We start from the raw sequence: 14000 nt of genomic DNA on the forward strand, positions 1-14000 counted from the left end.
TGTTAACCCGGGCACAATGACAGTGGTGACACTGACAGCAGGGAATGCAAGCCTTCCAGTGTTTGGCTTGTTGGTGTGTGTGTATGTGTTTATGTGTGTGTGTGGTGATGTCAAGGCAGGGCATTTCAGAAGAAATTTAAAGTTAAGTCTTTCTGTAAACAACAAGAAAAACAGGATATTTTTAGATTATGGCTGCATCTAACGTAAATATGTTTTATTGTTTTCTTCTAGGCAGTCGGTATCTTTGGACTGCTGGTACAAGCATATTTAGCTGTCAAAAGAGTCATCACGAAGCAAAACAAACTGCAAACAGCTACAAATAAAAACTAGATGAGCTCCTGAGCAAACAGCTTTAAAAATTCTGTTGTCAGTGTTGAGCAGTGAGAAAGCCTTAAATGAATGAGCAACCTAAAATTACCTATTGTTATTCTGATTAATTATAAGTGGGATTCAAAAGTGAGCTGAACTACGATATTTCACCCAGAACCCCACCTGTACCATGTGTATCTTTGCCCCACAATAAATCACCTGCACATCAGGACTGTGATTGGCATCTCCACTTCCTTTATAGACCATCATCTAAGAAGGATTGGTCATTTACAATAAATATGATATAAATGTGACATGACAGAATACCATCAAACTTCCCCTCGCCTCAAAAATAAGCCTGAAGGTTTGGGTATGATCCAATTCCCTCTCTGCCGTCGCTGCTTTCAGAAAGTTCTATTCATCTTCTTTTTCATTTTCTCTTGTAACTAGGAGCTGTCAAGGCCTGGGGGCTTTGCCTTGCAGTTTGCTTGGCTATATTTATAATTGGATCCTGTCAACAGTGTCCAGTGCAACTCAACTGCACAGTTTGTTATGGCAGCTGTACCGATTTCAACACACGCCAGCTGTGAGACGGTTTGTATGTCATTAAATGTGCAACAATAGGTAGGTGCAGACACAATGGTTGCACCCGCTACTTTGTGGATAGAATGAAAAGCATCTGAAAGGGATCAGAGGGGACTGAGCACAGTTGAAGTCAAATTCTTCCAGGCAATATACAGCTCTAGGGATGCTAGAGTGTAGGTATGTGTGTACATCTAATATATACAAAGGCTGTGGGGTAAATCAAACATACAGAACAGCTGTGTCTTTTTTTTTGCATAATGAATAACACAGTTGAGTTAGAGAAATCAGGGTTTTTGTGCCATTTAATGTGAACAATACATTATATTACACCATATAGGGGCCTGGTAATGAGACTATATAGGGTTTTACATGGCTCCCTCTCCCTTCAACATTTTCAGACATCTGTGATTCTTATCTAGATGTGCAGCGGTGCTCACTGTGCCAAAATCAAACCAACTTTTTATGGAATTGAGTTTTTAACCTGCCCTGCTGTACTGTACGACATCTCTGTGGGTGTCCTCTTAATCAACACCGGCTCTCCAGATGAGTGACGCAGAGAGAGGCCGGATCATGACTGGGCTTGTCAGGAGTCAGAGGAGAATGCTCTGCTGGAGGAAGCGTCTGACACCTGGAGGACCTGTGTGATGAGAGAGCAGCATAGCGGGAAATAGGACAATGTCACTGCCATGACTCCAATAAATAGAACTTTTGACTCATGCTTTAAGGGTGGATTTTGGGCTATTTTGCAGGGTGAAATCTGTCAAGAAAGGTAGCTGTATTATAGTTACACATGGATTGGATGCACAGACAGTGGAAACAGTGAGATCCCTGCAGTGCTTCCTCTACATCAGCTGGGATGTGGATGACAACTGAATAGCCCTCACCTCATACAATGAAAAGCTGCTATAAGGACTTTACTCCATTATGTGTCTCTTGTCAAACAATACACAGCACAATGCTGTGGCACTGTGCATGAAATGCAAAACCTGTTTGACTTAAGAATTCCATGATGGACCTGGGTGAAGGTGGAAAATGTGCATAACATCGAGGGTAGTGCGTGATTTGTGTGGCTGGTAGTGAAGGGTGTGTGTGTGTGTGTGTGTGTGTGTGTGTGTGTGTGGAGCATCCTTCCTCCTCAGCAGCGCAAACCACGAGAGGGAGACAAAGCTTTTCTCCAGTTTGATCATCAGTGAAGACTCTATTATACAGCAGCACTTCTGACTGCTTTCCCTTATTGTGAGGAATAATCTGGAGGGAGAGAATATAGCTTTGATTAGAGAACAAATGTAGATGATTTTAAAACAACCTCCAACAGTGTTGAATGATGTATTTGGACCATAATCTCATTCCTGGCCACACTAATTCTTGCTTTATGCCCCAAAGAATGCCTTATTCATTTATTTTTCTTACCTTATCCAACCTGATGAGGTCCAGCCCACGCGGCATCGTTTTGTGTGCCCAGAATGACACGAGCCATATCCATTTAAAACCTGACAAACGCATTCCAGCGGAGATGTGAGCCAATCGGCTGAGAGGAGGGCGTACCGCTCCTTACTCGGCAGAGCAGGAGTATGAAGTTTGTGTTATCAGTGTACAGCTGCTGGGAGAGAATGGTGCACCTTAGTGCCCATAGGTGCGTCATATCATCCCACTCTCATTTTATACTCTGGCAACTTTAACCGCCGTACTTAGTTGATAGGGGCGTATGCGCAAAGTTCCCCGTCTCACCGTGTCTCCTCTGCGGCTCCACTCTCCAGATGGCTCGGATTATCCGCCCGCAGCTGCACGGGACCGCCGCTGCTTTTGTTCTGCTCGCGCTGATTCTGACAGGTGATGCGCTCGCGCAGGTTTCTGACAGCTATGGATTATCATACGCCTTGAGGTCCGAGTTGTCGGAGGACACGATATTGGTTGCCAATAATGGGATCCGCGTGCCTTTCGGGAGATCAGTCTTCATTGATCCCATCAACGATTTGGTCATCCAAGTTCAGCCCGGTGATAGATGCAGCATAACGGTCCTGGACAATGATCCCTTGTCTCAGAGGCCTGGACACCTGTCTCCCAAAAAGTTTCCGTGTGAATTCGGCCCCAACGACGTGAAGTATTCTCACTTCGGCTCCAGGAGTCCTCCGAGGGACAGAGTGAGATTACAACTCAGGTATGACACCCAAACGGACACCATTATAATACCTTTTATGATGGAGGTGGAGGTCATTTTTACGCAGCTGGAAGTGCTAACCAAAAACATGCCACTCTCTGTGGAGAAGCTGCTCGGCACAAGTAACCCCATCGATAGGAGGATTTTAGAATTCACCTATGATAAAAGTGCACACCAGTGCAAAATAGCCTCCCTCTCCAGTGGCAGCGTGCTGCCCAGGTATGGGAAACTTGTGGATGAGGACAGCCTTGGGACAATGGTGGACTGTGATGAATTCATTAAAATGAACATCCGTTATCAGCACACTTTTGCTTTGAAGTCACCCAACAGAGATTACATTCCAATGCTTGTGGAGCTACATGATAAGGAAGGCAATTTGCTCAAGCAGGAATTTTTCCAAATTCTGGTGAGGATTAAAGATGGAGAGGAGAACACAGCCCCTAAACCCAGCTTTGTTGCAATGATGATGATGGAAGTGGACCAGTTTGTAATGACAGCGATAACCACGGATATGCTGGCTGCAGAGGATGTTGAGTCTAATCCTGACGAATTAATTTTCAACATCACATCCACCCTGTCCTTTGAGGAGGGCTACATAGTGAGCACAGATGATAGGAATTTACCAATAACCTCATTCTACCAAGGAGACCTCAAAGACTTGAAAATCGCCTACAAGCCCCCCCCTGTGGATTCAGACACTGAGCGGATTTTCCAGATTGAGTTTGAGGTTGTGGACTCAGAGGGGGCTGTGTCAGACCCTTTTGCTTTCATGATTGTTGTTAAGCCTATGAACACGTTGGCCCCCGTGGTGACGAGGAATACGGGCCAGTTACTGTATGAGGGTCAGTCCAGGCCTCTGTCCAGTTCACAGAGTCTGGAAATCAGCGATGAGGACAGTTTAGACAAAGTCAAAATCACTGTTATTGATGGGCTGAGGCATGGAGAATTGACCGTTCTGGGCTCCAGGAGGAAATTTTTCACCCCTGCTGACCTCGACGCCGGAGTGGTCATTTATCAACACGACGGCAGCGACACATACAGCGATAATATTATTTTCAGAATGACAGATGGCACAAATGAGGTGGAGTTTCTGTTTCCCATCACTGTTGTGCCAACTGATGACGAGCCCCCCATAATCAACGCCAACACTGGTTTGGTTTTATTCAAAAACCAAATGATGCCCGTCTCCTCCCTCATGCTCAGTGCGGCAGACATCGACTCAGAGGATTCTTCAATAAAATTCACAATTCAGCCTCCCTTTTCCACCATTGGGCAGGTGTTGCTGCGTCAGTCGGAGGCCCCGGAGGACCCATCAACCTGGAAGTTTAATACAGAGGATGAATTGTATGAGAAAGTGGTGACTGAATGGCTGCAGCAGGATATTACTGATGGCAAACTGTTTTACAAGCACATCGGGCCTCACAGCACCGGCACAGTCATGGATCAGTTTGTGTTCCGAGTTCAAGATGACAATGACCCGCCAAACCAATCGGGCGAGAGCTCGTTCATTATCAAAATACTCCCCGTCGACGACGTCCCACCTGAACTGTACCCCGGCACGACTCAGGAAATGACTGTGCACGAGTATCAGTTTACTTACTTTCGAAAGAAATTCCTCCGTTACACCGACCTGGACTCAGAGGATCGGGATCTGAAATACACAATCATCCTGCCCCCGACGGATACAGATGAGAATAACCCTGTTGTGTTGGGAGCTCTGGTATTAACTGAAAAGCCAAACACTGTTGTCACAACTTTCACTCAGGCACAAATAAACCACCATAAAATAGCTTACAAACCGCCTGACCTTGAGCTTGGAATTACCAGTCATGTTTTGCAGTTCCGCTACACTGTGGAGGATGTTTCTGGAAATATTGTGGAAGGAGTTTTCACTATATTTTTAAAGCCTGTGGACAACACGCCGCCTCAAATAACCAACTCTGGATTTACTGTGCTCGAACGCGGCACACACGTCATCACAAGTTCCGAGCTGTACACCTCAGACACAGACACAGACAGCAAACAGATATCCTTCACTATAACTCTGCCTCCACTGCACGGCCGGATCCAGTTTACATTCACTGACATCACAAGAGGAGGCACATTCACCCTGGAGGATATTGGAAATGGCAGAATTTCATACATCCATAATGGAGATGAATCAACTGTTGATTCCATACAAATAGATGTCAGCGATGGCATCCACATTGTCCCAATTACTATAAAGATTAATGTGAAGCCTATTGATGATGAGACTCCAACCATCAATCTCCCAGCTGGCACAATTGGCTCCTACATAGATGTACTGGAAAATGGAGCAACAGAAATCACAAGTAATGTCATTCAGGGAAGAGATGAGGACACAGATGACCTTCGCTTGACCTTCATTGTGGAGGACCCACCATCATTAGGGGAAATTCTGGTGAAAGGTGTCCCATCTGGCACATTCACCCAAGCCGATGTCATTAACGGCTTTGTGGTCTATGCTCATACGAGTGGGGAAATAGGCATAGCCACAAAAGAGGACTTTTTCAATCTCACTTTGACGGACATGTCTGATGAGTGGACTGTAGGAGGAAATAAGATCACAGGTGTCAGAGTGCATGTGACTATTCTTCCCCTGGACAGCCAGGCTCCGGAGGTCTTCGTGGGGCCACAGTTCACTGTTGTTGAGGGGGAGAAGAATGTCATTCAAATTCTTCATATAAGCGCTGATGATGCAGACACCGCCAACGATGACCTCCTTTGTACAATCATTGTGCAGCCGACTTCAGGCTATGTTGAAAATATCTCCCCTGCCCCGGGCTCAGAGAAATCCAGGTCCGGTACAGCTATTAGTGCTTTCACCATCAAGGACATCAGACGGAATCACATTTACTATGTTCAAAGCATTCACAAAGGAGTCGAGCCAGTGGAGGACAGGTTAACTTTCAGATGCTCTGATGGCATCAATTTCTCTGAAAGGCACTTTTTCCCCATCTCCATAATCCCCTCTAATGATGAAAAGCCGGAGATTTACATGAGAGAGTTTGTAGTTATGGAGGGCATGAACATAGTCATCGACACTCCCATTCTGAATGGCGCTGATACAGATATCCCCCCTGATCAGCTCACGTTCATTATCACCAAACCCCCCAAGCACGGATTTATTCTCAATCAGCTCACTACTGGCACCATCCCCGTCTCTAACTTCACCTTGGATCAGATCAGGGAGGCCTCCAGCATTGTGTATGAGCACGATGACTCAGAGACCACAGAGGACAGCTTTGATATTGTTCTCACAGATGGAAAGTTCAGCGTAGAGAAAACAGTAATAGTTATGATTATCCCTGTGGACGATGAGACCCCGAGGATGGCGATCAATGACGGCCTTGAAATTGAGATAGGTGACGTGAAAGTCATAAACAGCGACATTTTAAAAGCAACAGATCTGGATTCTGAGGACGACACGCTGACTTATATTATCCGCTATGGGCCCGGTCAGGGATATTTACAGAAGGCAACGCCTTATGGGACATTGCTAAACATCACAGTTGGAATGAACTTCACACAGAGCGAAGTGGATCAGGGTTTAATTGTTTACATCCATAATGGGCAAGAGGGGATTCGCGACCTCATCAAATTCGATGTGACAGATGGCATCAACCCTTTGATTGACAGGTACTTCTATGTCACAGTGGGTGGCATTGACATGGTTTTCCCAGATGTGATCAGTAAAGGTGTATCCCTTAAAGAGGGTGGCAGGGTTACTCTGACAACAGACCTGCTAAGCACCAGTGACCTCAACAGCCCAGATGAACACTTGGTGTTCACAATCACCAGAGCTCCCATGAGGGGACACCTGGAGTGCACAGACACACCTGGGATGCCCATCTCATCCTTCACACAGCTGCAGCTGGCTGGCAACAAAGTCTACTACATCCACACTTCTGACGACGAAGTGAAAATGGATAGCTTTGAATTTGAAGTGACCGATGGCTACAACCCCGTGTTCCGCACTTTCCGCGTCTCCATCACTGACGTGGACAACAAAAAGCCCGTGGTGACAATACACGGCCTGGTGGTAACCGAGGGGGAGAACAAACTCATCACGCCGTTTGAGCTAACAGTGGAGGACAGAGACACTGTTGACCGCCTCTTGAAGTTCACAGTCACACAGATCCCAGTTCATGGTCGCCTGCTCTTTAACAACACCCGGCCCGTCACCTCCTTCACAAAGCAGGACCTGAATGAGAACATGATCAGCTACAAGCATGACGGCACAGAGAGCGCGGAGGACAGCTTCTCCTTCACCGTCACCGATGGCACTCACACAGACTTCTACATCTTCCCCGACACGGTGTTTGAAACGCGAAGGCCCCAAATGATGAAAATCACTGTCCTCCCGGTGGATAATGGGGTGCCACAGATTGTGGTGAACAAGGGGGCCCCGACATTGCGGGTTCTGGAGACCAGTCACCTTGGGTTTGTGATCACCAGTAAGACACTTAAAGCAGAGGACAGAGACAGCATTCAGAACTCTGTGACCTTTCGGATTACCGTCGTCCCGGAACACGGCTACCTGATCAACCTCGGCAAAGGAAATGCCACCATCACCACCTTCACGCAAGGTAAGAGAGCTGCATTTCAAACATCTTTTGCAATCCTGTGACATTCAAATTTGACTACACTGAAGACCATTTTTAATTCTCTAGAGCCCACTCACATTTACTCACACCGCTAAATGTACTCCCCTCTGATTCCTGAAAAATGCTGAGTTCAAACATAAGGGTTTTGTTTTCACTCAAGAGACTGTCTATTTACAGAGATGAAGTATGCCAGAGCCTCAGGCTGACCAGATCTCACTAGGGGAGTGCATTTTTCAAACAGTGCTAATGTATTTCACTTTAGGAGAGAAGTGATGGTGATTTGTACATTACCAGAGCCATATTTTCTAAGGGAAGAAAAGGGGATTACAGACAGGATGATAGATAGGTGGCATGGCTCACAGCAGACCACTGGCTTTGCAAACATGAGTTATATTTCAAGCAGACCACAGGGGTGTCTGGGTAAACCTTGGTAAATGCTAAGTATCAAGGTAGCAGCATCAGCGTACAGTCAATAACCATGTATCCCCTGCTTTTATTTACTGAGTCACTGCGAGATGCTTTCCCCAAGAGGCCTGTTCAATATTTCAAGAGTTCTCTCAAGAATAAACAGACAGTAAATAAAGACACTCTCTCCTGGGTATTCGAAACTCGTAAAGAAGCCTGTCTTGCACCACGCTACCAGGAAGGCAAACAGACCGCTGTGATGGAGCACCAACAATCAAGCTATTCTCTATGCTCTGTGTCATTCAGGAGGCTAATAGATATACAGCCCTTGTCACCAGGCGGTTTCTCCTTTCAAATTCCCCCGACACTATGCAGTGGGCACATAATGTTTGTATCCTTGTTTATTGTCTTTGTCCTTTCTGTGATGTTGCAAACGGAGCTGCTGTTATGCAAAACAAATTTCAGACCTGTCTGACAATAAAGTATAAAGTATAAGTATAAAGTATAAGTATTTCATCCCACGGCCTCCGCCTGCTTCTCATAGCAGGGCTCAGTATTGACAAATAGTCTGTTAGGAACAAATTAGACATGATTTTCCCACTTGCCATTTCAGCCAAATAACTGGTGTAACTTTTATGAGTGGGATATCATGGATATTTATGCAAATGTATCTCTTTTTCAGCTGAAATTGACGACATGAACATATGCTATGTCCTGAGGGATGGGGACAACGCTACAAATGACATCTTCTCTTTCTCCATTGAGGACAGTGGTAAGTTTATTTTACTTAAACATGCCCTCTTGCAATTATGCTCTCACACCATTAAGATGCTCAAGTTTTAAAAAAAGTGATTTCTTTAAGAGGGGAAAGGAAAAGCTTGAGTGCTTCATAATGTGCCTTATTTAACAGAAGCAGAAGCTGTGTGCACAGATGGGAGACATTTCCAGAACAATAACTTCACACGGTTTCTTTTTTCAGCATGAGTAAACGATAAAATAGGCATGCAGCGAACGAGAAGGAAAGAAAAACATACTATTTATAGATCACTTTTGTTTATGTCATGCTCTGTTGATTTCCAATAGTTCTGCTGAGAAAATCTGCATGTCAGCGCGTCCACCTTATTAACCTTTTATCTGAACATTCATGTTAGTCTTACTGTGCAGCATCAGTCTTATAGCACCCCACCCATGATCCTCCATTATTTTTTCCATGCAACAGCCTCCTTATTTAGAAAGTAATGACTGATTTAGCAAGTAAGTAATTAGTAGAACAATTAGCGAAGACCTTCCTTCCACTGTAGATATGTAATCAGGCACAGGCTCCGAGAATGGTTTGAGGCAATCACGCCGGTGTTGCCGATTAGCAGAAGCAGCGTGCCTGACAGTGTGTCCTTTCTGCTACCCTTCAGCCGTGATGAGTGAGCACAAAGGACCTCTCTAATAGGGGCCCTCTTTTCCCACAAGCACCTCAGTGGGCCCCCGTACACATTTTCTCATCTCTCGACTCGGGACTAATCTGTGGCTTCAGTCGAATAATAGACAGGTTAACATCAATGCCAACAGGTGGATAGGGTGCTAATGAGTGGTGACTAAAATGCAGGGGACAGCTCCTTATCAGGGGGCGATACTGAATAAAAGTGCTCTACCTGAGCCGCTGGCAAATGCCAAGCCCATGCAGAGCTCTTCTGTTGCTGAGCGAGGTTCACTTGGTCCCTTTATTATTGTCTCAATTGGGTTATTTGTTATGGATCGCTCCAGACTTCCCTCCCTCTGTCACGTCCTTTCTCTCTCTAGCTTGCTTAATGCTTGATGACATATGCTTGTATCCCTCACCGGTAGTTTATCTTCCAGAACTGGCAATTAGATTCACTTTTTCCAGCACTTCCTGCAATCTTTTACCTTTAGACTTGATAAGAGGATTCAAAACAGTCATATTCTGTCCTCAATCATAGTTATGTGCTCAAACAAAACAAAACATGAAATTGCAATGGGCAGACACGTTCCATGGCATGGGAATTGTGCCTTGTAGTGGCACCTAAATGGCTTGACAAATTGATAAAGGGTCTTATTGGACAACCCATCCATAAGGATTCGACACATACTGCAGTGTGAGGCAGTCAGTGAACATTTTTTTAATAAGATTTAAGCTTTGCTGGTGGCTGCCCTAAATCCCCAGACGGAGCCTCCAGCTCTTTGAACAGTGGCGTTGGGGAGAATACGCGGGCACACAGCTGCACTGTGTCATGTTCAGCGGTGGAAAACATTCCCCTCCTCACTTCAAGTTCATTGGGAAATTTACCAACTGCACTTGGCAATTTTTTAAGGGTGAAAAGTTATTTTTCAAGTCGCAGCTGCTCAGAGGGATTCCAGGAGTTTCTGCTAACAGCTGTGATGAACTCTGAACGTGTGCACAGTTTTGACTGACTACTGATTAATATTTGCGACTGAATGTTCCCCCATACAGTATGTATGTGTTTTAGGATGGTGGTTGTGTTTACAGAATAGCAATAGACAGGATTGGAACCAGGGCTGTAGCTATTGATTATTCTGTTTTTTTTTCTTCTTTTAAAACAATGAATTATTCATTTGATCTATAAAATGGCCAAAAATAGTGAAAAATCCTCAAAATTTTCCCATATAGCGCAAAGTGATGGCTTCAAATTGCTTGAAAACGTTCAAACAAACACAAAGATATTCAGTTAATTTCTAATTATGTTAAACAGAGAAGAGCAGCAAATCTTCACATTTGAGGAGTCAAACTTTACATGATTTTAAATTTAAAATAATTTTAACAATTTACCAATGTCACTCTGACTGTAGACTTTGTTGGTAGACTAATCGATAATTTGACTAATCATCTGAGCACTATAGTCACTGACATTACTTGTCTCTTTGCCTCTACTCACAGATGAGCTCACTGTCCTGAGATCAGTGCCCCACACAACTGATTGTTATAGGATTTGTGCTGGCTCCATTGGCAATCCTAAAATAAAGTGACTTACAACCTGAACTCATTACGGGGCAGGGCACTAATTTACTCTTGGCATGTTTTTTTAGCAACGGGAATAAATGGAAAGTGCCAATACATTCATTACGCTCAATCCAAATACTTATGGCAGTTTGACCACAGGGTTGTTTTAGCTGTTGAAGCTGGGATCATAGTTTCTCCGATAGATGGATTGTCTCGGTGCAGGGAACAGTCTTGGCTCCGTTAAATTGAGCTGCCAGGGGCTGAGTTCTTCTTGGCAGCGGAGTGTCATTTAAACTCGGAGTGTTCAGAGCCCAAATTCGAATCTATGTCGGATCTGACCTCCTCTTGTACCTTGTTTGGCACAGTCCCATGTGAATATTGATTGCAATAATGATTTGCTTTAAGTGATTTCATAAGAACTGATATAAAGGATGATAAACTCCTTGTGAATTGTTTTGTTTAGCTAGATAAATTATGCTTATGTAATTTAGACTTGAAGTGAAGTTGCTTTTTCACTCAATTAACTTGGCTACATGGAGACAGCAGATGGGCTTTTCGCCACAGATAACAACATGGCAATTAGGCCACGTCCCAAAATGCTTATCATTTTAATTAGTGTGTGTCACAATAAAAGACGGATTCTCTCTGTGTGATTAAAACACTGCTATTTTTAAGTATTATTAAGTTTGTTCTACCAAAACGGGGTAGAACAAACTCAATAATTATACTGAAATCACATCAAAATTATACTACACATTCTTTGTAATAGTCTATAACTATATAATCATAAGTAATTCGTGGACTTTGTGTGTTATTTTCTCATCTGTCTCCGGTTTCTTTTTTATCTTAGAATCTTGCACTGTGTGCCGTTACAGCTTTATTTTAGGTGCTTTTGCCAAAAAGGAGATAACGGGGCAGACATGTTTTCTCAGAGTGTGTGTCTCGCTATTTTTCAGGCTTGTCAAAGCTTTGAATGAATAATCACAGAGGACTGAGAGTACATGTATTCATTTGTGGGTGTCTGTTTTGGAGAAATATCACACCTGGATAGCAAAGTCACGAACAGAGTCGTGCGCCAGAAACCTCTTTAATTACTCGGTGAAAGTGTCTCGCTCAGAACACGATTGATTTCTGGATGTTTGTGTATCCGTGTGTGCTGGGGAGGGGGCTGCTCCTGTCTTTAAGTCACTTAATTGCCGTGTATCGGTGGACTTCGCCCCCCCTCCTTGTCTCCTGAGGATTCGGGTGCATTCAGGTGAGCTTACCTGAGCACACACAAGCCCTTGCATTCCCAGGAAATTGTTTGTGGAGCAGAATCCCTGTCTGCCTCCAGCAGTCAGTCAGCATCAGGGATGGTCCTACTGACAGACACACTGCCGTGGCCTTTGTTTTTCATTCCAGGCACTCAGTACCATCTCTCTTTTTTTTTTTTCTTTCACTGAGCTACAAAGAGGCAGCAAAAGATCATTGATTGTTCAGTTCATAAAATAAGCTACTTCTGAAGGTCAAACTCCACAGCTCTGTCCAAAGTTTCCTTCCCATTTGACTTGTGAGATTTGTTTTGTAGCAGGCCCCATGGGCATAGAGTATGAAAATCAATAATTCAGATTCATAGATGAATGGGTAAAATTACTGACTGGAACATTTTTTCCTTACATGGCAGCCCCTGAAACAGAGAGGAATGTTTCTCCTTTCAAGTTTCCAGTGCAAGTCCGCAGTGCCCTCCTCAACAAGCGTGTTTTGTTTGTTATTTCTGCCTCGTGTAACAAGATGAGTTCAGGTCACCATGAGCACCTCGCCTAATAAATCCTCCCAACCATTTCGGCCTGCAGTAACATCTGCCGTGCAGATCTTCCATGTTATCGGTGTGTAATCGCTTGTGACACTGAGTGCATACTTGAATCCATCTCCCTTGTCTCCCCTCCTGTCTAATCCCAGGTTAGGAGGGATTATCTTTCTCCCCATAACGTGCTAGAGTGCAACAAAAGTAAGGGGGAACATGCACTCACACGCAGTTGTGAGGTTAATATAGACTTTGTGAATGCTATAATATCCCCATCACAGTGCAGGTGATGACTCTGCAGTTTCTCTGTGTGTTTCTATCCTGTTATTAATGAAAATGTCTTCCCTACACTTTTCTTGGGGGGTATAACATTCCTCTGTCCTTGGGACCTATAGTGTGAATCATAAAGTATGCTGTGGGCCTCAGCAAATTACATAGCTGGTCCAGTTATTGTCTTTTAAAGAGATCTGGGGGGCGTTAGCTTTTCCTCGCAGTCCATCTGTGCTGCAGCTAATAAAATATTAGGTATTCGGTCATTTTATTGTTATGGAGATATGTTTTGTGATAAAACATCTGGAAGTTGATTAGAGGAGCTATTCCTGGGTAACAGCTGTTTCACTTTGAGGGTGAAAAACTGAATTACAGAGGATTTAGGCTCTTTTTAGATGGAGAGTGATTTGCGTGTCTCACTGGTCCCTTATGTCCTTAGTCGCTAACTTTGAGTTATAATTTCTCACCGGTCTGCATTGCAGTTATATTGCAATGTGTATTACCCAGCACCAGGCTTTCTGTTGTCTCTATTCAACACAACAAGGTGTATTCACAAATACGTTTTTCTTATTGTGTTTATGAAGAGCAAGTAAAAGCATATGTGGAGAGTGCTGAGGTGACTAACCAAACAAGTGAAAGAACCTGTGCTCATCGATGAAGGGATGAAACATTCATTTTGAGCTAACAGACTCCAAGCTAATGTAATTCTTCTCAGAAAAAGATTAAAAAGCCATTATTAATGATTGGCTCATTCTAGAAGGCAAGTAAGCCAAAACATGTCGATGTGAAATTCCATTCATATATTATGAATTATGCATCGAATCAGCCAATTGAGGGGTTTTCTGTTTCTTTCCTTGGGTTTCCTTGGCTCAGGTTTGTTGGATTACATTT

The 14000-nt window shown here is 44.0% G+C and overlaps 1 protein-coding gene across 1 annotated transcript in view; it reads left to right on the forward strand.

Moving 5' to 3' along the window:
• The first annotated feature begins 2510 nt into the window (after positions 1-2510).
• Positions 2511-14000, forward strand: part of frem2b (FRAS1 related extracellular matrix 2b) — a 63694-nt gene continuing 52204 nt past the window's right edge. The window contains exons 1-2 of the mRNA XM_074640323.1: positions 2511-7662; positions 8768-8857. Of these exons, the coding sequence (XP_074496424.1) occupies positions 2652-7662; positions 8768-8857 (5101 nt within the window). The 5' untranslated portion in view covers positions 2511-2651. The remainder of the gene's footprint in view (positions 7663-8767; positions 8858-14000) is intronic.

This window comes from Sebastes fasciatus, chromosome 7 (assembly GCF_043250625.1).
Source record: "Sebastes fasciatus isolate fSebFas1 chromosome 7, fSebFas1.pri, whole genome shotgun sequence".
In the NCBI taxonomy this organism is placed as follows: Eukaryota; Metazoa; Chordata; class Actinopteri; order Perciformes; family Sebastidae; genus Sebastes; species Sebastes fasciatus.